Source organism: Penicillium cataractarum, assembly GCF_028827025.1.
Source record: "Penicillium cataractarum strain IBT 29864 chromosome Unknown utg000001l, whole genome shotgun sequence".
NCBI lineage: Eukaryota > Fungi > Ascomycota > Eurotiomycetes > Eurotiales > Aspergillaceae > Penicillium > Penicillium cataractarum.
In genome coordinates, this window is record NW_026622737.1 from 2,486,929 (window position 1) to 2,509,887 (window position 22,959).

The following is a 22,959-nucleotide window of genomic DNA, read 5'->3' on the forward strand; positions in this document are numbered from 1 at the left end:
TACCGAGCATAACGTTTGTTGATTGGCAAAACAGAATATGGTTGAGGACATGATCCGTAATGTCATTGTAACCCTATAGAATGGCCAGGTGTAAGAGGTTTCCGGTATCGTGAACAAATTCTACGGAAGTCGCCTCTGTGGGGGATATTGCAAGGTATTTATCCCAGCCAGCTGACAGCAGACACGGAAAATAGTTCCTGCGGGCATTAAGCCAGCTAGTTTGACTTCTTTCTGGTTAACATGTTGTGTATTAAATGTGATCATCTACGACAATGATCATATTAGAAGGTTCTTTCAATGTTATTCACGAAAATGGTGCTTATTCACCCTGAGGGGACTTTTTTTCCATGCTGACCCCTGCTCACCCTTCTCAGAGCGACTAAAATTCCGGGAGCACACGGTAATGCACGTGACTTGGCGGTCCGATCCGGACAAGTCTATCGCCCAATGTAGAACGAGTATCTAGCCCTAATTGAGTTCCTCGAGCTTCAATGCTTTCATTTTCATCGTGGATGAATTGATTTATGCGCGTTCGTAGAAGCGCTGGCCTTTAGCGTTGCGTAGGCGGAAGCTTCGTGAAGCTGCTTTCCTGTTAGATTGGCCCAAAGCATCGCATCGGCAACAGAAGGGTGCCCAGACTCCGCTCAGCCTCGGTGACATGATCTGGCCTACAACATTTTTATTACAATCTGGCTCGTGAGTGCAACCTCTGCATGAATGGGACACATAAATTTCTTTCAATCCCCCAAAATTTGTAAATATAGCTCAAATTCCCTAGCATGCTAGTGAAATTTCCATGCTTCGATTCGACAACACCAACTGCTCTGAAGCCGAATTTGGAATATAGTCAGGAGGAAATTCGACTTTCCGCACGAGCAAATCCACGTCCTCGAGTTTGACGGGAGATGTCCAGCCCTCCATTCCCTTGATTGAAAAACATGTTAAATTCGAATACGTGATGTCGATCTAGCTCAAAAGAATGACCTGGAAGCGAAGTAAAAGACTTCTCGCAACGCGAACGGACACTGCGTAAGGTAGTCGTTGAAGGGAAGCTGCAGTGTTTATTAGAGTCAGCCGAAGAGGAAAAATCAACTCGGTGACTGGTTAACTGACTGGTTTCTGCGATGAGTAAGCGATATTGATGCGTAAATGCATGGTGACTTGGCGGTCTCGACGTCCCCATGCTTACCACCAGATGCTGGCTTTTCGCTCTGATTAATTTGTCCCGCGTAGCTTTTTGTATCGTATCGTAATTTGCTCCTTCTCTTGACAGAGGCTACTGTTCTCTTTGGTTTGCCGATGTTCCAAATATTCACTCCAAATCGATGATCCCCAGAGAGACTAGTCCAAATCCCCAATGATAATAAAGATAGACATCTCGGCACAATTCTTCACAAGCTGATATGCCACTTTGTCGTTCATATTTAACAGATCCTCTCACCTATTATGGGAGGGTCGAAGATCGGCGACGGTTCAAATATCATCCATCGCCATATTAGTACACCAATATGTATCAAGCTCACTTGATGTGGCCCCGGGGTAGGACAGTGGCGGTATTAGTCCAGCATCAGCAATGCTCGGGACCAAACTTCCCTCACAATCCGTATCTGCGACATCTGCGACGTCTAATGAATCAAAGAACCCCGCAATGAAACCAGAAGTACCCGTGATAATATTATTCCCATCTTGGTCTAGAATAAGTCTATCTCCGCACCCGCTTTGACGAGTTCCGGAGTGAAAGTCCCCATAGTTGGAAGTACCATGGCAAGTAATTTGGTGTGCACCTTGCGTTGAAGAGACTGACGCATCAGAATCTTCGAGACTGTATTCTTGTATATCCCTGAAAGAGGTTGGGATTTGAGTGTCTTGAGCCAGAGAATAGGCACCTCGGACTTGGAGGATTGGGATTTGCTGCGTCTGCTGCACTTCTAGACATGAAATTAACAACACACCACAGAAGGTCAACCAAGGTCACTAACCTGAGCGAAGTTGAGGGATCAAATCTTCCATCGGCTTCCATATTTCTTCCATCAACAAATTTGCCAGTTCTTCAAGCTGCAGTGCTTCATTATTATTGTAAACCAAGTTTAACTTGATTTGCTGAATCTCCTTGGTGCGGTCTTTGCCATCTGTATGCATTCTTATCATTCTGAAATCACTTAAAGTCAGCATCTGGGAAGCATAAGGTTCGTAGATGAAGCGCCCGGTAAAAACTTACCTCGTATCAGAGATATCATTCAAGTAAAATAGATTCCTGAGGTGAGCGTACCCAGTCCCAGTGATACTTCCAATGTCTCGGCATAATGCGTCAATCCTACTTCCTTCGTCTACCCATTTCTTGATAGTTCTTCTGTCACAATCTTTGACAACGCCGGATCGGGATATTATTTGCACAATGTTCTCAACATGCCTGGGGAGTAGTCGGTTCACGCCTAATCTTTCCCTCAGACGATTGAAAAGTATCCTCAAGAGCCTCTTCCGAATTTTATCCAGGGCAGAACGCTTTACAAGCTTTCTCAAATACTCGTAGGTTTTAGCAAGAGGGTACTCCGCCAAGCTAAGGTGAGACTCTTCTTCATCAAAGAAAGAAAGAGGGATCTCCTTCCAGCGAGACACTTTCTTCATAATTCCTGGGAGAACAACATACTTTGACTGCGTAAGTCTTGCGGTCTTTGAACTTTCTCCTGCGCGATCATTTTCCGGTAGTTGATCTTCCACACCCTGAGTCCCATCGGTAGATTCTGTAGCAATATAAGCCCATAATTGTTGGACTGATTTGATGAACTTCCAGATATTAGTCTATAGTAACAGATTGATTGTTCATAAACTAACCTTCGCGTTGGAGAGCTTTACCTCGACGTTGGAATTTCCAGATCGCTTGGCTTCATTGTACGCTTCGGAAAGGACGTCTATCACCAATTTACTTTCCGTAAGGCCCATTGTGATTGTATGTGGGCTCATTGCGATGGGCAAACTCTAGTGGGAGAATATTCCGTCCCTGTCGACTTGATTAATAGTGCTCATATACGATCCAAAGACTTGTCTGACTGTGGAGGACCAAGATCTCTCGGGAAGTATTTTCTCACGAGAAGTCGACTCTGTCTCTATCTCCTGACCTACTAGAGATTCAATTGAGACCTTTTAAGAAAAACCGGACAGGGGAGAGATGCGTCTCAATGCATTGGTTTGATCTATTTGTAAACGAAGAGGAGAAACAGCATAGAAGGCCAACTCATGCTTTATCCAATAGCAGTCTCTCTTTTCGAGGCGCTCATTTAGCAGGCTGACAGGGTTCCGAACGGGGACCCAGGTAACTCGCAGGAGCTCGACGTCTTTGTTTACGAATCAAATCGTTTAGCAAATGCAGGCTGCAGGGTGGCAGTCTACATGCTGCTCAGCCAGTGCATCATTCCGGTCTACGCAAACTTTCGATCGGTCTACACCGAATGTGAAGCCGACTCTTTCATCGTTCAAACTGTCATCAGCCTTGTTACAGGACTTGACTACGTGAAAACTTTTGTGATCTACCATATATTTTTCATGCAGCTCTAATCCAAATTCTCTGGTAGGTTTATCGTACTCTCTGACTGCTGGGTGACTGCGACTGAAGTATCGTTTCGCGGGGATATCGACAAAAAGTCTTAATAGGGGCACAGGTGAGCATACCCTAAAGATTCGAAATTCAACCACATTCATTCGAGCGAATTTATTTTTTTATAAAATTTGCTAGGGGTCTGAACGGGAATCTTGCCAGGGTTCTGAACGGTGATCCATGCAAAAAGGGCCTAAGCGCGTGGGCGGTACCCCTTGACAAAAATATCGGCCCTCTGAAAATACTTTATCCGAGAAGTGAGGGGCTATTTCGATCAACAAACGTTCAACTACATCATACGCTGGCATTCGTCACCAGAATCTTCTGTTATGGCATCAACAAGATTCTCACTTGACCATGCGATCAAAGCGATCAGGGATACCGGCTTCTATTATGAAATGGACCCGGATTTGGAGACGCCTTTGACAGAAATGGGGCTGCAGAGCTGTTTGTCTGCAGAAGGGTTAGAGTTCTTCAGGCGTCATGTTCTTAAAGACAAGGTCTGCACGTATCTCCTACGCTGAAGATGTTTACTAACCCTCTACAGCGTACAAGAGCAATTCTGGATTACTTCTTTCCTTGGTGTAGTCTTGCCAGGTACCGGAAATTCCACAGCGATGCAGGGCACATTTTTCAGTTCAGAGGCGGAGGAGAGAAGGCGGGCCGACAGGTTCTGGTCATACAGTTGTGGGGTAATGGATCGCAAGTTACATTTTTTGAACGTTCTCACACATATGAGCTTCCGGGTGTTCACGCCTCTAACGGCTTGTGGGAAATACCCTTTGCCGCCTTGGAAATGTCTGGCTGTGGTGAGGGCTCGGAAATTAAGTTTGAGAACGGCGGCTTGTGAGTCGACTCTATTGACATTCCAGGAGTTCATACCTGACTGTCTATGTAGAACTATACAGGACGCCCGTGTAGCGTTTGAAATAAAAAAGGGCACTCCGATCGCGACTGTGTTTGCGACACGTGATGTTATCACAAGATGGGCGAAAGTGGTTCTCCCCGGCAGCCCGCAGATCTCAGAAAAGATTGCCGAGCTACAAAGGGAAAGCCCACGGATTGGATATCACTTTGAGTATGACCTTAAGAAACGGCCATTTTACACTTGCCATTCAATGGTGTTCGTCATTGGCTGATAAATGTTCTAGACTAGGGCCTCCCATTCCCGCCGACCCATCTTCGCGCGCAAGTTGAGATCCAGAGTCGAAAACTGGATCGGCCATATCAGCATGCCTTCCGATATCGTCTCTACCTAATCGAGTCCCGTGCTGAAGTGATGAGGTTCCCAAGAAAAAGGGAGGATCGAAATCATTCAGAAAGGACTTAGAGTAGTCATGGAATAAGAGAGGTGCAAACATGTCCTCATCGAACTCTTGCGGTAATCCGAAGCATTCGGGGGGCAACGAAGGGCATAGTAGCTGGGCTTTCTTCCAAGTTAAAATGAGACTAGTAAAGGAGTAGTAATACAGGTCAATACCTTGTGGTGGTTGGTCAAAATTGGCATTCAATGCGCCTGATTCACTCTCGCCTGATTTGACTCTTTTTGAAGAGTTCTGCGCTTCGCAACGCTCTAATAACCTGAGGTTTCTTTTCGCAGTCGTCCAATTAGCATCGACCGTAGAGTCTTGCAGCGTTCTGACCATTTGGTTCAACTCGGAGATGGCTCTATCACGTAGGTCATCGCACAAGCCCAGCATGAAATTTCTTTTCCTATCAGACGAATATGTGTGGGTTTTGACGTGTTTCATCAAAGCGCTCACATGAGTAAACCGCCGGAAACACTCAACACATACTTCGTTGCAGTCGACATCTGGCTCCCAGGATATAGTCAGTTAGCGAGCGACACACCAAGCAGAAAACAGGCAAATTTTACGTAGTTCGAAATGATTTAGGAGGGCCTTTTTGACTTTGAACTGCTTCTCGCAACCACGAAAAGGACATTTCCGGAAAGGAGCATTCGGTCTGAAAGACTCAGTACGAGGGCCGGTGGCATTTTGTGCGTCGGCATCGTGCTCTTCATGTTCGTTATTAGGGTTGCTTGGGGGCAAAAGTAAGGACGCGTTAAGTTGACAACCCTCACAAAGCTTATTAGGATCATAAACTTGGGCTGTATGTGCTCGACACTTTTCTAATTCCAGAGCGAGGGTTCGTTCTCCCGCCTGAAAGTGCCAGGCACGTCAGACAGCGAAAGGCAAACAAGCAGCGATTGTATGGAACTAACTCTGAATATTTCAAGATGAGAGTACAGTTCATCATGGCTTTGGAAGACAGCCAAGCAGGTTTGACACTGCCTATGTGAAATGAAGTCGCCCGCTACCATTTCGCTGACGTTCATAAAACGAATTGCGAAAATGGTGGTCTGAAGAAGTGATCTGAAAGCCGCCCGCCCCTCACTGTTTCCGCTAATAATAGATCCCACTAGCTTAGCGGTAAACTGCGGCAGAATATCGGGCAACACATCTCAGAGGACCTGGTCACGGACTTGGGCAGACAGGATATAGCGCAACAACCGCTGCTTCTCCCTCCCTCTCTCTCCACACTACTCTTAACACACAAACAACTCGCCTGATTACAAGATGCCTCAGGACTCATATTGTGGTGACTGCAAAGGATCTGGGTTACAAAACGGCTTCATCTGCGGAAGTTGTGGTGGGAAAGGAAAATGACATACGATAAGTGAGTCACCAGTCAATTTCGCCTTCCCTTTTTTTGCTCATCGCTTCCTTGTTAACGTGTAATATTAAGTGATATAACTCGATCGAATTTCTCCCTTGCAGCTTATCCGACGCATGCCTCGGAACGCGGAATGGATAGCACTCCATGGCTGCGGGTTAATAATCGCGAGGCGAAGTGGTGCCAAAACAAATGACTGGACTTGCCATTGTTAGAGCCAGAGATATTTGATCTCGAATATCCTTCACATTTTTCCTTCTTGTTTTGTCCTTCTATATAATTCAGCAGCATATGGTACGGCCGTTTTTGCGACTCTATTTCTGGTGCTGCTGGGGAAGTCGTACGTGTCATTTGTTCGCAATGGGCAGATGCCGGCAATGTGTTCGCAACGGCTTAGCCAGAAAAGGCTTATTGTATTCTAGCAACCTCGACGGCGGAGATTGAAATTGGCGGGGCAACAAAAACAAAGTAACCCCTCTGCTACCCCTGATAAAGCACGGAAAGGGAAAACATGTGCGTGATCACACCTAGTGGAATACCATGTCGTAACATTCAGCATAGCTCTTCGGATAAACTATAATCCTGCGAGGCCGATTTCGGTGCGCTTATTATTAAGTCAAGATCCTTCCGTTCCGCATCACGTGACTGAACTGTACCCCACCTTTCCTGCTCAGCCCGAACCCTTCCCAAAACTGCCCTGCCTGCACAACCCTACACAGCCCAAGTTTGATGGCGTTGCAACGCCTCACGCAACGACTGAGGCACTCCATCTTCAGGCGACCATCCTCTCTCCAGTTTGATAATCGTACTGAAGGTATCCAACAAAATGAGCCTATACATGATTTCCATTCCACAATATGTCAACGTATTCTATTCTGGGGTTAAAAGAGCCTTCAAATGGGCGAGAGAGGGTTGAATATATTGGAAAGTATACAGAGAGCGATATAACCGCTGCGAAGAGAAGTCTGCAAGCATCCTGCTCCCTTCTCCCGTCCAAAAATCTTCAAAGGGCTCAAAGAACCAGCCTCACCTCCTGAATGTATCTTTGGCTCTTTACAGAAGCAGGACATAGAGAGTAACGACGTGCTTCCTATTCATTCTCATTCCACCCCTGGGTATTAATCTTCAATACCACATTCCCAGCGGCAAGGCAGAACGCATGATCTTCAGACAACTGACATAAGACTTTACCATCGAGCTGATGTACATCATCAACAGGACATTTCTCCCTAAAGTATTGGAGCTTGTCAGCTGTAAATCTTTTGATACAATAGCCCATGGAATCTTTTCCAGTACCCTCAATTGGTTCATCCTTGACTCCGAGATGTACTTCAAGCTATTCTGTGATATAAAGACGGAAAGGTCTGTTGAAATTCACAAAGTCATTGATCAGTTCCCCCTCAGTCAAGTAAATCAAGCAAACGGTCTCAACGGAACTCCGTAAAGGAGACCGGGAGCTTGAATCTTGGCTGAGTGCTAATGATGGGCCGTATCTGGGGGAATCTTCTGACGAGTCGATCGAAGATATTCTTTCTTCTGGTGTTTTTGAAAGGAGCTCCGGTACATTCACAGTTGTTGACGAATCCGATAAGGTAAGAAGGTTGCTTTCATTCGGAAAGGGATGAACAGGGAGTTTTCTCTGCGCTAGTCCTAATGAAATATTGTGACGAAGAATTTTGTCTAGCCTTTCATTGAATTTCTGCTGGAGGACTCCGAATTCCGGTAGAGCTGCAAATTGCTCCCTCGAGGCCTGCATTTATTTTCTCTTTTCCTCCGCGACCGATGCTTCCAGTGAACATGCCTGTTCTAGTTCAATCCTGAGAGGGTAACCATTTGACTTTTAATATCATCGAGTCAATTGGAGTACACTGCAAGTAAATCTAAGTTACACTTATTTCATGTGTCTCCAGAGATACCTGAGATTCCAGTCTCATTGCCCTTGTTCTCCACCTCGTTGTTCCCGTCCTTATGGCTAGTATGTGCTTGATCTGCTTCTTCTGTCTCTTCAATTGTTGGCTAAAGGCCACAGTATACTCATCGGGGTCTTGAGATATATACTGTATGCAGGGACCTCAGAACTACAATGTTATTCACGTTATCTGAGCGTGATGATACGAGGTATCCCTGTATTTCTTGCAAAAGAACATAAGTTTCCCTTTTGGAAACCCACAACGTAACAGTCCAGAGCTTGACCATGGTTACACTTCGACCCTGTCCCTGTTGGATAACATCTGCGTACATTTGTCTTATGTCAGAGAGATGCAAAGGCGTTTTCGTTCTTGATGCTGCGGTTCGAGCAATTTCCTCTTTATCCCTCTCGATTGCCTCCGTTTCAGACTAGGGCTCAGTGCCACGTCATGGAAATCAATGATGAGTATTCGCTTCAACTCTGAATTCCACAGTATGTTTCCGTCACTAAGGTCGCCATGCACCACCCCGAGCGAGTGAATTTCTTTCCTAGACCGTCGAAGCTCATGATCACGATTCAGCTTCACCGAAAGCTCCAATCCATTTATTTTCTCGCCGCCCCAAGCCATAAGCAGCATGTGTCGAATCTCACCCGCGCCATGGAGGAAATAAGTCATAGCCAGGTCGATTGTCCCTAGGAAAACCGGGATGGCGGATCCTTGCGCTTTTCGGAGGATACGATAAATCAGTGCTTCATTGGAGACATCTTTCCAGAGTCGCTCGGTTGTTCCCTTTCCAATGATCGTGTAGCCATATCGTGCACAAACAATCTTGAAAGGTGCCCCAGACGTCCAAGCCCCACAGCCACCCAAAGGGGTGCAATAATGATCAAGGTCTTTATTCAATTGCTGATTCAGTTGTTGGACTAAGGCCTCCGCTGTAATGGGATGCCGTTCGTCATTTCGACATTTTCTATGCAAGTCCACATTTGGGCAATTCTCATCCAACAAGTCGTCCTTTTGAAGCCCAAGTAAGCAGCGTTGCGTGCAAAATTGCGTGGTGTGTTGACTGCTGGTGCCACTTCCATGATTACCAAAGCCTCTGGGCCTTGGTGACTGATTGGATGGGGAAGATGCGACCTGGCTGAGATTTCGCTTTCGGTTAGCCTCAGGCGATGTTTCATTTGAATCCGAGTCGTCTGAAGACTGGTCTGGACAAGGAACAGCTTGCGAGGGTGCACAACAAGATCGAGTTTGTGCATGGCCTTGTGGTGTGGGCGATGGCATGGGTGACGATGGCAGCCATTCAGAACCAGTGCCTTCGGTACTAGCATGAGGAGATCCTGTATATTCAGAGCCAGGCGGAGCTTGCTGCAGCTCGTCATCAGGTATTCGGGATCGTACAAGGTCAAAGCTAGTCGCCCAAGTATTCAGCTGACCCATTGCTTTAGTTCGCCAAGCATGGTCGCGGATGGCTGAAAGAGAACTCATCAAAGAAAGACAAAGCACCCGAGCAATAGCTGTCTTTGGTTGTCGATAGCTGTCATCATCATTCCCATCAATTTCCATATTTGGCTCGCAAAGGAAATAAAGTAGCGTGCCCGGGTCATCCCGAGGTATTCGGAGAAGCACCAGAGCAAGGCCGATGGTCACATAGGAGGTCTCAAGGCCTTCCCAGAGCATAGCATGATATTCCTGGGTGAGAACCGATCCAACAATCTGCTCTGCATTATATTTCAACTTCTCAGCTTCATCGGTTGGTATTTCGTTCCGTCGCACCACATCGTTCCAGAAATCCATCCTTGGTTGAAGACCCACTCGCAGATTTTCAACGGTCAGTTTATGAGGGGGCTTGTATTCCACAGTCATAAGCAGAGAATGTTTGTCGTCAGCTCGGTGGATGCAGAACTGGTCAGGCCTTGGTCGGCATTGTGTTGACGACTGGTCTACTTCGTCGAGAGTGCTATCACTCTGAGCTGCATCACCTTCTAGGCTGTTGGTATGGCTTTCGAACCAGACACCATCGCCAAGACGAAATCGTTGCTGGGCCTCGGGTATTTTGCAGAGTTCGGATATGATATCTCGTACGTGATTTTCAACGGCAAGTCTTTCATACGTTTCAAGGTCCCGTTCACTGCTCAGCGGACGATCCAACGAGTCGGCGAGGCCTTCAAGGCGCGCAACTGTCGAAAATAACCGGGGAGGGCGGTCACTCGTTGTTTGGAGGTAGCTACAAACTGAATCGTATATTTCCTGCTGCGCAGCTGCACAATCTGTCCATGGAAGAAGGCGAGCGGGGCAAAATTTCCCTTGAGGAGCTGGTATTTTTCCTTTCGTGGAACGAGACGGGGTTCTCACACGCAAAGGGCGGGAGAGCAAGTTATGGCAGGTTCGAAGATATTCTATTAGGGAAGTCTTTCGAGTGAACTGCCTGTTTTGTTTCTCGGCCTGTTGTCTCTCTTCCTCGGCGTGTCGTCTCTCTTCCTCGGCCTGTCGTCTCTCTTCCTCGGCCTGTCTCCGCAACTTGGATTCTCTCTCAAAAAGTTCTTTGTAATTGGGTGAACTGCTTTGATCCATGGAGCTCTTCAAACAAAGTATTGCAGCGGTTATGTTTTCAGCTTGATCCCGTTGAAGTTGCGAAGGGGTGGGGCCAGGTTCGGAGTTCGGACAAACTGACGGACCGACGCACGTAGGGGCTATTCTCGTTTAGGAAATCCTTTTTGGGAACCCAGCCCCACCTAGGCTAGGTGCCATGGCCTGAATTTCGAACCAAGCATCCATTTGATAAAATCAGAGTTGAACAAGGCTGGTCGTTTCATTAGATACCTATACATTTCCTGCTTCTATGTGAGAAGCAGGAAACGGGAGAGCGGAGGGCATGGATGATGGTGGTTGGAAGTTGGAACGCACATAGTCACGTGTACTCCTCACAGCAGCGGATTGTACTAACAGGTCCTTCCCCGTCTCGCTCTCGTAGTCCCAAGACACCATAACTCGAGATATCATTTGAAGTCGACAAGAAACCTGCAACTACTTCAATAGTTTTGACCAATGCCTCAGAGGCATCGTTGACTCTCTGCTCCACATCAGTTCTACAATTTGTTTCAAATAAGGGGTTGAACGCTCAACATCTGCATTCGACCTACGCGAGGATGGCTGATGCCGCACGTCCAAGTGATGATGAATTCTCACAAGTCCTGCAGGAGAGCCTTATTACATGGACTTCTTATTTGGGCTCTGAAAGCGAAGGTGACCTATTCCCCCGGCATGCGGTAGACTTGAAGAGCCTCATTGTCCGGACCCCACCTTTCCTTGGCGATGGCTTTGTCTCCAGCGAGGAAATGTCGTTCTCCTGTGAGGAGAAACCATCTTCACATGGAATAGGTAGCCTTGTTATAAATGGGCAGTCCACATGGCGAACTTCAGAAGGAACCTGTACCCTTCAGCCGAGGGTTCTGCGAAAGCAACTTCTTCTTGCAGGTAGTAGTCGTCTGAGTGTCAGGCTCTCAGAACACTCACCCTTTTCAAGTTGGCCCGGTGTCCAAGGGCTTTCTGATTACGATAGGGGGAATTACATATCGGTCCTTTACTTCGCTTGGGCCTATATTCTATCCGCTCGATGGGTTGAGGCTCTTAGTCGTTCCGCGGATCACGATTGTCATATGGGATACAATGTGCAAGCAGCGAACAATTCTTCACCAACCAATGAGCAATCGACGATCCAAATAGACATTGGCGAGGATGCTTGTGTGGAAGAAGTTTTCTGGTGGCGCACTGTCTTGTTTTCTAACGACGGTTGGAATGCGAGCACCAAGTACAATGGCCATGTTTATTTGTCGCCGTGGTCGTTATCAGCAAAACATACCGGGTTGACCGTCACAAATGCACTAAAGGGTGCTGAGCCAAAGCCACCATCATCGTTGACCGCTCTCAGCTATCTTTCTCGGTTTTGCACGCACCATGGCCTTTATGCGCAGTGTTCAGTCGCCCTTGCTGGAGTACTCTATATCCCACTTTTGCCCCGGAGGACGTTATTTCTTCCAGTCCCAAAACAAACTCGTCGACAGGAACGAGAGCTCGTTTTAGAAAATGGTTCTGTTTCTATCGCGGAGCTTATCAACGACCTCAGCGAATTGCTCCCTAGATACATGACCCTCAGCTCCAATACATGGGGTCTGCGCTCTCTTTTATGCAGTACCTTTTTCAATCCAGATATCGACTGTAACCTTGTCAGTGCTTGGTTGAACCCCGCTTTTGCGGTTATTGATTCGATCGCCTCGAGGAAGTCCGCAGTGGCCGTTTTGTTAGCAAATCGACAGCCTCGCCTTGGGATACTTTGGCTTGGTGCAAGCCTTGTAGACCTGGCAACCCCTATCTTACGGGACATACGTACAGGTATGATGGCTCTGGATCTTCCAGCCTCTGCCTGGACTGGAACAATTCAGACGTTTTTGACTTTAAGGATGGGTAATAATCATTGTGAATCAATACGTCGTGATGATGAATGCCGGTTGCTTTTTATTACGGCTTCTGAAGGCCATGAACGGCCTCCAGTCTGGCCATGGAAGCCCTTTGGATTCACAAAGCTTTGCGATACAGAGCTTCCAGTCCAACAACATGCTCAATGTGCTGCACATTGTTTAGAGTATGAATACTGGGAATGGATTTTGACCAAAAACAATTCACTTCGAGATTCCGGAACAGAGTTAACCTTGCCTCACATCAAAGCATCGGATTACCAAGTCAACAGACCTTTGGCTAGGCTTGATGATTTCAACTTTGATTTCTATTCTCAATCGCTTTCGGAAGGAACCACACGGGGGATATTCGAATGGCTAAGATCGACTGGGTATCCTCGCAACGAAAGACCCATATACGAACATTCTTGGTTTGACTTGGAAGGCAGTGATGATGAAGAAGTATGCGATGATTTAGAATCGGATCTGGAAGAACAAGAGAGTCCAAAGAGAAAACAAGTCGAAAGCTGGCTCGAAAGCATCGGATAGCCCTCAAATCAAATCAGACAGTGAGGTCGATGTATTCATGGAAACCGTCTGGACCGCCTGCTGGGTGGTCGCGGCATTTTGCACAGATAGCATATACTCCTGTGGCACCATGATCTCCGGTTTGGCAGATCTTCCATCTTTTGCGACACTTTGCTTCCTTGCACTTAAAGGTGTTATGTTCGTTGTTAAAATGGCCACACCTCGAATTTGAACAAGCCCCAGTTTGGCCGGAACTCGCGGTCATTTTGAGTTTTGCACAAACTTTCTGGTTGCAGTACAGTATCTGTTCATTTCCGTATTAGTGTAGGCCCCAATTTGCTTTTCTCATGATTTCATACATGTTTGGTAGTGAAGGTAGGTAGTGCTTTCAGAGGAGTATTGCGAAACTGTAGTTGTTTCTGGTATTTCTGGGGCTATTTAAGTAGATTAGAAGATTCTTACCCAGTTCAAATATCGTTAAATAGCAATTTTTGAAAATTGACGCCGTGGCTTGTTAAGTGAGTGCATGAGAACCGCCCTTTCTCAAACTCGACATTGCACTGGGGTGCCCAATAGATCTTGGGGTCTACCAGAGCTACAGGACCGTGCTCAGACGTTTTGACTAGCGCTTCGTTTAGCGTTTTCACAGTCTGATGGCTACCTCATTGACAGACCTCTGGAGTTCATTGTGGCGCTTAATATGCAGCTAGGGATCTCACCTCAGGCATAGCGCTTGGGCTACATGCGATCGTGTTTGGGGTACTGTACCCCTGGTCTAAACATAGATCTTATTTCATTAGAATTGGGCTCCAATGAACCCGCTTGAACAAATTATGACAGGTCATTGAACTCGGCATTTTTCGCGTGCGCTTCAATAAAGTTGCTACGATCAGCCACTGTATTTGATTGTTAATATCAAAGTAATCATGCCCGTATTCGTAGGGAGGCTAGCAAACCTTGTGCTTGGACCAACAAATGGGCCGGAGCCATCAGTCTGTAACGATTCAGAAGATGACTTGATTCTCACTCAGGTAAAATCCGCATAATCGTTTAGTGAAATGCTCTTCTGTATCGCATTAATTAAGTGCCAAGGCTACTTACTGCTAGAAACAAATGCAAGGAGACGATAGCCCTGCTTTTGGGATATTGAGAAGGCCAGGACACAAGCAGAAGAGCTAGTCAGGGCTGTCTGGAATCTGAGGGAATGGCAAAGAGGTGACGACTTCGCTTCTGGACCGTGGACAAGACAAGCCCATCATCTCCATTACGCCTATCATTTCTCGGTACATTTAGGTCAAAGTGATGGCACTATTTTAAGGAGACCGATAGCTATCATTGATTAGGTTGTCGAGGCAGCCGCTGGAAATGAAGAGAATAGTATGGACCGTCGAGTCGACAAGATAGCCAGTCTCGATGAGGCAGTGTCCACCATTGCTAGAAACCTAGTCAGTTTCACCTTGGCGCCGTGGCTTGATGATGCATTATGGAGGTCGCTCCGTGTGTGAAGGATTCGAATGTTCACCTGAGTGGAAGGCTCCTTGGTTTCCCTCGATTCCATATTAGACTAGGGACTGGCAGGTAATTGGAGCCACAGTGGGTCTCCATGGTTCGTTCTTTGTTTGCTATATGGGGTGCGGTACTTTATCAAGCAACAAAGAAATCGTCGAGCATGAGGAAACCGAAAAGTTCTACTTTGCTTTGCCCCTGAGTTCTTGACACTCCTTGATCTTGCAACAATTTTTCTCAGACCTAGCCCAGTCGCAACCTTCACTTAGTCTTTATTTGACACAGAGCTCGATCTACAATGGGGAAGATCAAGACCTTACGTACGCTCCTCCCGGCGGAAGATAAGCGCACAATGCAGTCCTCGGAAGCAGGTTCGGGGAAAGAGATGCGACGCAACGTTTCTCTTGCTTGCACAGAGTGTCAGAGAAGGAAGACTAAGGTCGAATCCCATAAAAACAACTGCTGAGTTTGACGACGGGGCTAACATCATAAGCTGGAACAGTGTTCTGGAACAACGCCGTGTACAAAATGTGCAACCAGTGCGCAACAGTGTCTATATGATGAGAATAGTGATCGTAGGCGCAAGGAGTACACAGCCGGGCTATCGAAATTTCACACTGCTCTTTTTCAACTGGCTGCTACCCTGCGCTCTGCAGCTCCCGAGGAGCTATCATGGTTGGTCTGGCAGGTTCAAAGCTTGCCACATAGTGAGGTACTTTTGGACTCCTTGACGACGACGTGCAGGTTGGCCAACTTAAACTTGGCCAGCGGCTTGGTACCGGGAGCCGGGATGCCGTCGTCCATGCGATACCCGATATCGCGACCGTCAAGCAGGTCATCGAGCTTGGCTGGCGCGACGTTGGCCGTCGTGTAGAACTTGTCCGGGTTCTCGGCTCGCAGCTTCCGGTACTGTTGATGAATGCTTTTCGGATAGTCGGCCGTCACGATCAGCTGCCAGCGGTGGTTGGCCATTTAAAAATTAATACTTGTACTTGTACTACATAATCTATGATTCAACAACTGAGCAGCGACCGTTGGTTCAAATTATGTTATGGAATGTCGACAATGCTCTAGACTGTTTTATGACTACTTAATGCTGAGATTAACTCTTCCCTTTGCGTTTCATTAGCGACCAACAACAGAAAGATCGCGTGTATAAGCAAAAGAGGCAATAATAAATTCTTAAACTTAGCATTTTCGCGCGCGCTTCTACGGAGGGCGCTACAGTATAGTCAGACTCTACGTTTCGTAATGACTACATTACGTCGTAACCCTACCATACCTGAAAGGCAGCTAGCTAAACTTATGGTCAGGACCCGGAAATAGGCCCAATTCTTGGCGCGCGCCTAGAAGATGATTCTGACGGCTTATACCCAAACCAAGGTATCATCATCGGCTATTCCTAGCCAATGATCGCCCTACAATAGGCGCCAATTCTCAGCCAGAGGATCGAGCTGTATTCTGTGGCTTAATCACGTTTAGTAGTTAAGTAATATTCTTAATAGTACCACGCGTGTGGTAAGCACCGCAGACCCAGGTTAATAAATGCTTACCCCACGAAGGTAAGAATTGTTTCCAGGTGGGTTTTAATCAGTTTACAACTATAGGTAGCAAAGACCCCTTTCTCGGCGGTGGCTCTAGCCTATCTGAAACGTAGACCTACATAACATCTCTTAAGCAATATAATTGATAGTAATAAGTTACGCAATTATTTGTGCTAAAACAGCACAAGAGGAAACAGGAATCCAATCAAACTAAGAGCCTAGTGGAGAATCACCAGTAATATAAAGCACTTGTTAAAGAAGTCAATACGCGTTCATATTCTAACTCCGCTAAATACGTGCCACCCCTAAGGACAATCACAAAGCTGTACCACCAAAATTCCTCCCGCGTGAATCTCAATGCTATGGTGAAATCCCAATAGTAAGGGTACTAACCTGCCGATTCCCAGTCCAGAAAGCCTATGATCCGGCCCGCCCTGACAAGGATATTATGTGGTTTAAGATCGCCGTGGGTAAAAACAATACGGTGTGATATCTTATCCATACATTTAACGACACTGAGTGCATCATTGTACGCTGATTCGGAGGAGAAATCACTAGACTAAGATAGTCGGATAAGATATTCGTTGAATTCTTCCTCGGACTTAAATGGGCCAGCAAAGTGGTTAGGAATACGAACGCTCCTAATTTGAGTACCTAACAAAGAGCAGATTCTCTTTCCACCCCACGGGTTTATCCATCCACGCATCGCCTCTAGGTAGTTTTTGAGCTCTTTTAAGACTGACTCCTTATCTTCGCTGCTTAGTGTTTCATACACTTAGCCCAATTCTTTGCCAGGTAGGCGAGTTATTAATATTAGGACGGGAGCATATGGAGTATCTGGATGGTCTCTATAGTAAATCACTTTTGGAACCGGGAAACTAGCTACCCTAGCTACCTACATAGCTAATACTTCTTCTAGCCTCGTGCCGTCAGACCATTTCAAAATTAAGCCAAACGGAAGCTGAGCAATTTAGTTATCGTAAGCGATCCCAACCTAGCTATAATAGGACCGAGAGAATTGTCGCATATAATTATGCAAAAAGCCCTAGAGTCGGCGCAGTAAGGGGTGTGTCGGTCGAGGCGTGGGTAGTATTTCGGTTGCGATCGGCAAAGCGTTGTTTTCTTGCCACGTAAAGTCTGGCAAGAGGCAACGAGGAATATACTAAGTCCTCATGATAATTAGAAAGAAAATGGAGACAACTATATGCCAATTATGTGAGAGTGGAAATCGGAACGATGTAGGCGGGTGGAATACTCGAGGAAGTCGCTATTTAATATTTTCATCCCGGGCGGCAAAATACTGCAACGTTAGGTATGCAGACTTGCCTAAGGCTCTAACTAGTTAACTAACTAGTTATGAGGCGATCAACTGACTAACAGTTATATGACACAATCGATTCGTCATCCAAGGAAACAGTGGGGCTAGGGGTCAAACTCAACTCCAAAACTCCGGTATATAAGATAAAGGGAATGGTCGGCGGTAAATGATAGGACGTTTCAAGGGACTAGCCTGTCTCTACCCTTCTCATCTCTAATCGCTCAACCATATACCACTCACTTCCTGGCTACTGCCAGAAGTGCCACGGGCCATCGGCCGATTGCGGCTATTATTGGTGCCTTTAGGGCCTAACAGCATTTACTATGATTGTGGGAAAAACGGCGTTATCGATGTTAAGGGATTTTCGTCTTTCATTATGATATTTCTTGTATCTATTTTCTAATTAAGCCACTGTCCCATATGGGTACACCAATATGGATCACTATAGGTCTGGGCTTAGGACGAAGCGAATCGCAGTAATCATAATCCATAACGAGACCCCAATTTTCAGCTCTTCACCGCGCGATCATCCTCCTTATACCATGGATGGTCATTCTTCAAGGGGCACACTTAATGTCGATTTACCAATTTTATAGATTATCCATTTTGCCAGTTTTTGACCATACTAACTATCTCTCGGAATAGATTTAGGTAAGTAGTGATATCCTAATCCAAATGCCCCAGAAACCTGCCCCGCTTCCGACTTATATTTGCGTTCATTAGTTTGCAGAAGCTGTGTTTACAAGATTCCCCCAATATCGCACCCGCATCTTTACTGAAGATAAGGGTCCTTCTGATATCGATATTGGACCGAATCCTAAAGTTCGAAACCTGAGCCAAGCATATCTTCATTTCGTGACAATCTACATTCCGCCAATCAAGACAGTCCATCCAAAGCCGTCTAAAAGATCTCTGACCGAAGAGACCGGAGGTCCACTGCAGAACCTCACAATATTTTTCTTACCTTTTCGACTTCCATTCCTCTTCACTCCTATCCCTTTGCCGTTTCCCTCTTGATTTAAGTCTAAGGCAACATGAAGAAAAAAAGTCCCACTGCTGACTAACACCTGTAACATGGTAAATCCAAGCGACTTCGATAACTGGGAAATTGGATAAGTCGTCCTGCCCCGTACAGAGAGCAACTATACGCGTACCCTGTTTGACTAGTTAGTGTGTAGCTAAGGGAGTAGATCAAGAAAGAGGATGGAAGATCCTTTTAGTATCTACTCTTAATTAAGCACGTATATCTCTCAGTCACCAAAATCTTCTGTCACAGCAAGCTGATACAGTACGGCATTGTATGCAAGAATGGAGGTAATCTACTAAGGGGGACCAATGCATCCAGATAGGATGAATTGAATTGAAGAGAGGATGAAAAGAGCGGAAGATGCGAGATCTTAACAAGGACTACTGACCCCCTTTCGGCGGTCAGTAGTCCTTGCTACGGATAGGGTGCCCTTTGCCTGCATGAGTTTGAAAAGGGCGGTTGAAAGTCCCGATTCTTGGAGTATCGAGAAACCCCTAGTACAGATAAAAGAATCGCAGTATAAATGAGGCTAAAATATTTCGGGTGTATTTTTACTACCCCACATTACTCGACATGTTCCTATTCCAAAGCCGACTATTCCTAGCTACCCTCTGATCCGGGATTCTTCCGACACGTATTTTTAATCGATGAGATTCTGCTCTGATCTACTTCTAGCAGCACAATTATTGTATTCCTAACGATCCTCGGCCGGTGCTAGGATGCAGAAACCTTTCCCCATTGTGTCTCTTGACCATCAAGGATGACTCCCAACTCAAGAATTTGAGTAATTTCGTGTACACTATGAGGTCTAGGTGTTGATAGAAATGAAGCCATGTTGTCCTGCCACTGTCCTGTTATATAGCTCGAAAGTTGCAAGCCATGAACCTTAGATTCTTCGAGAAATTGTGTCAAAAGCCTCTGGAGATCTAATATCATCGGTCTCTCTTCAGCTTGAATCTCTTCTATCTCTTCTGGCTCGATCTGTCTGTACTCGTGCAAGCAAGTGTGAGTGATGTTCAGGCTTTTGAACGTGATGAAGCGAAGTATGCCAATACTCAAATGGCTCTTGAAGCGTTCATCAGGCTCGGGCTCGGATTTCGAGTGAAAGAGAACAACTTTCAATAATTCAGCAAAGAGATGAATAAGCTTGGCCACAGTCTCATGGTCAGTTCGTGTGGGCAAAAGTCCGCTCAAAAGGGTCGTTAGTGGAGAGCATCCATTCAGAGAGCAGGCACATTCGCAATCATCTCGAGTATTGTCGGAAAGAACGGTTCTCAATAAGGCCTTTGAAGGTTCACTCAGCGAATGAATCTTTGAAGAAAAGTCTTCCTCTTCTTTCATCAAGTATAGAATTGATCCCACGCTATTTCCTATGTCATGCAAGGCCGATCCAGATGATTTCTGGTGATAGACATCAGCACCTTTACTGATCAACCAATGAGTCTTTTTCAGGAAGTCTTCCAAATCACAGGGTGGTGTGTTTCTCCAAGCTTTTGTCAGACATGTCTGGTTATCGTCATCGATATCATCCACGCCTCGGAAGCCAGCACTCCATAACCGGTCTGCCAAATCAAGATTGACACCGACACAATCAAAGACTGACCATCTATGACGCTCCAGGAGACCTTCCAAATCCACAGAAGTCGCAGCAAGTAGTGTATATGCTTCATAAGCATGGACATTCAGTAGGCTTTGTGGTTCGATGCGTAATTGATCTTGGACAATTCTCGGTAAGTGTGCCTCTGCAAGAGCCTGTAACCGCTTTCTGCGATCAATGAATTCGCTAATGACTAGATCAACAATAGTCTGGTTAGGATGAAAACTGGCGATTATGAGGTCTTCATTTCCAATGAAGCACTTATGATCATTCACTAATATCTTGACGCTCTCATCGCAATTTGCTTCGCATGCCGCTCTTAGGGCGCGTTTAATTGGCGCATGACCAGATTGAAGAATCAGGTCTAAACCATCCCCCCAACGGGTGTACGCTTCAATCCATCGATGGAAATCGATCCCTCTTCTTAATTGTGCGGTCAAAAGCTTTCTTGACTTATATATAAGAGGCTGTAGCTCTTCTGGGAGATTAATATCTAGATTTAATTCAGCGTCACATTCTTTCAGATTACCTTTTGAAGTGTGCTTACCTTCGAGCCCCCTCTCATCTGCGATTCTCCAAATAAGGCGAAAGCTAAAGTCTTCGAACAAGTCATCATGTCTTCGTCCATCTCCTAGCGACATATCGTAAAAAGGGTTATAATAGTTCTCTTTATGCCTCCAATCAAGGGCTTCTCGGGTCATATATCCCCCGGCTCCAAGTAGGTCTGAGCAGATATCAATCGTTATCTGCTGCTTTTCCAGATCGCTGCCTTCATGACCAAAATAATCGATCATGCTGTCAGCAGGAGTCTGACCGCGGTAATTCGTGCGGTCCGGAGAGAGGCCCGCTTGTAAGAGGTTTTTGATAAACGAACGCCAGGTAAGCCGTGAACGTGTATCCCAGCGAGAACTATATTTCTGCCAACTAGTGACTACCTATAGTTGTGGTTAATAAAAGGAATTCAAATACAAGGCTAAGAAATTCCAGCGCCAGATTATTTTTAATGGGAGGACGCTTAAAGCATCTGATACTCACATGTAGAATAGTATCGCCGCTTCGAAGAGCATCCGACTTTGATGCTTTGCCTTCACGAAACACTTCAAATAGAGCTTTCCGGGTATTATGTATCACAGTAGAGACATCTTGAGACCTGAAACTCTTTTCTGCACCATGAAGTACGCTGAATATCTCGGAATTTTCTGGCACAATGGCACGAAATTCAAGTTTTGGGCTGATCGAGAAGCCTCCTGCTCCGATTGTACTTTGGAATGATGTCTCAAGGGAGATTCTTAGGGCCCATCTGCAGAATATTCGGCGACTGAGTAAAGTAATGATGGTTTTACTTTCTGTGTGAAGCTCACACCCGCTAGTATAAGCTGAACCGGCGTTGTGCGCTCTTACGGAGTATGTCGTGCCACATGAGCATATTGTTCGGCGGCGATTCTGAGAAACAAGAATAGATCCCTGATTATGCGATTCTTCGTCTAGTATTCGTTGGTGCTCTAATGCCGATTGGAGTAGGCCTGGCGTTACAGCTGGCCGAGCTGTCTTGCGGGAGTTGTCATAATTCTAGGTTTAAATAAAATCGTAAGTGGCAGCTCCAGGATGGAATTATTGGAGATTTTGATCGGGGGGAAGCTATACCATCTTTTGAAGATGATCTTCAAGTATTTCTAGCCTGTGCTCAATGCTAATGCCGCGCTGATCAGACCTTTGAGCCACGAGTAACATCTGACTGGTATCAAGGGCGCTCGATGCTGAGTACGTGAGGGCCATGTCTGTTTGCTTCTGAGAAACAGCCACCATAGCCCTTGAAGTTTTCAATCAGCGATGAAATACTTTCTTCTTCCGATTTAGACTCACATATTCAGTATTTGCAATGAGGTATTGAGATGAGCTTGCAGCCAGCTCACTGTCTCCAAAAGTGCTATCAGTGTATCGCGTTTGAAAGGATACAGGATTCTATTGATTGGGATCTTGGACCCCAAAAATGTCGTGTTCGTGCTTTTGCATTTATCCAGCATCTTGCTTAATCTTTCTAGTCCTTCTTGGCAATTAAAGATGGAGTCGAGTGTGACTGCTGCTGATCGAGCCGTCAGAGAAGAAAAAGCTTGCCCGTTAGCGAGAACATCTTGTAACGCCTTCAACGTACTGTCGAAACTTCTTATGCGGTTTGAAACGTCGTTGATCTGTTCATCATACGCTTTGAATGGCCCATAGTAAGCCAGTAAGCCCTGACAGGCTGCGAGGCCAAGCGAGATAACGCCTACCGCGCTCCCAGCCACAGAAAATGGATCGCTCATGTAGAATAATAATTAGTGGCCTCGAAGGAATTTCATCTGATAGATGAAGGTCAGGGATTTGGAGGCTACCATAGGGTCTATGCTGACATTTATGGAAAGAGCAGGCGGCTCTAGGTGAGAGCCTAACCCCCGATAGCCAGCCGCATTCCATTTCAGCCTAAGGGGTCAGTGCAACGTTTGCGATATTGTGGTGGCGCTTCTAAGCACAGCCCGGCGAAAGTCGCGTTTATCCCTTTTCTCACCTTATGGCAGATACTAGTTCTTAAGCTGCAAGTCGATGGTCCAATGCGAAAATTGTTAATAGGAGTTTATAAGGGCTTTTGTGGTTTTTACAGATTATGAGCAGTGCCGGAATTTAAATTTTCGTTTACGTCTCTCAGAAGGATTCAATTAGCGCGGGAACATTATTGGTTCACATCGATCTGACTGAAACCGTAGCGAGCCTGATGCAGCCCGACAGGACTGGAGCAGTTGGGGGCCAAACCCAAACGCAGGTTCGAGGAG

At 46.1% G+C, this 22,959-nt stretch overlaps 4 protein-coding genes across 4 annotated transcripts; 1 reads left to right on the forward strand and 3 right to left on the reverse strand.

The window, feature by feature from the left end:
• Window positions 1-1,473: 1,473 nt before the first annotated feature.
• Window positions 1,474-2,997, reverse strand: N7496_000855 (uncharacterized protein; the record flags this gene model as incomplete). Its single annotated transcript, XM_056693786.1, has 4 exons — window positions 2,833-2,997; window positions 2,219-2,784; window positions 1,980-2,149; window positions 1,474-1,928 (listed from the first exon to the last, which is right to left on the reverse strand). Exons 1-4 carry the CDS (start codon window positions 2,959-2,961, stop codon window positions 1,474-1,476), a joined length of 1,320 nt encoding a protein of 439 aa, XP_056560515.1. The 5' UTR covers window positions 2,962-2,997.
• A 1,391-nt stretch (window positions 2,998-4,388) lies between these two features.
• N7496_000856 (uncharacterized protein) lies at window positions 4,389-4,789 on the forward strand (the record flags this gene model as incomplete). The annotated part of the gene is made up of 3 exons (XM_056693787.1): window positions 4,389-4,438; window positions 4,491-4,670; window positions 4,744-4,789. The coding sequence occupies 3 exons, from the start codon at window positions 4,389-4,391 to the stop codon at window positions 4,787-4,789; spliced, it is 276 nt and encodes a 91-aa protein (XP_056560516.1).
• A 3,725-nt stretch (window positions 4,790-8,514) lies between these two features.
• Window positions 8,515-10,752, reverse strand: N7496_000857 (uncharacterized protein; the record flags this gene model as incomplete). The annotated part of the gene is made up of 1 exon (XM_056693788.1): window positions 8,515-10,752. One exon carries the CDS (start codon window positions 10,750-10,752, stop codon window positions 8,515-8,517), a length of 2,238 nt encoding a protein of 745 aa, XP_056560517.1.
• A 4,604-nt stretch (window positions 10,753-15,356) lies between these two features.
• On the reverse strand, window positions 15,357-15,638 carry N7496_000858 (uncharacterized protein; the record flags this gene model as incomplete). Its single annotated transcript, XM_056693789.1, has 1 exon — window positions 15,357-15,638. One exon carries the CDS (start codon window positions 15,636-15,638, stop codon window positions 15,357-15,359), a length of 282 nt encoding a protein of 93 aa, XP_056560518.1.
• Between the last annotated feature and the right edge of the window lie 7,321 nt (window positions 15,639-22,959).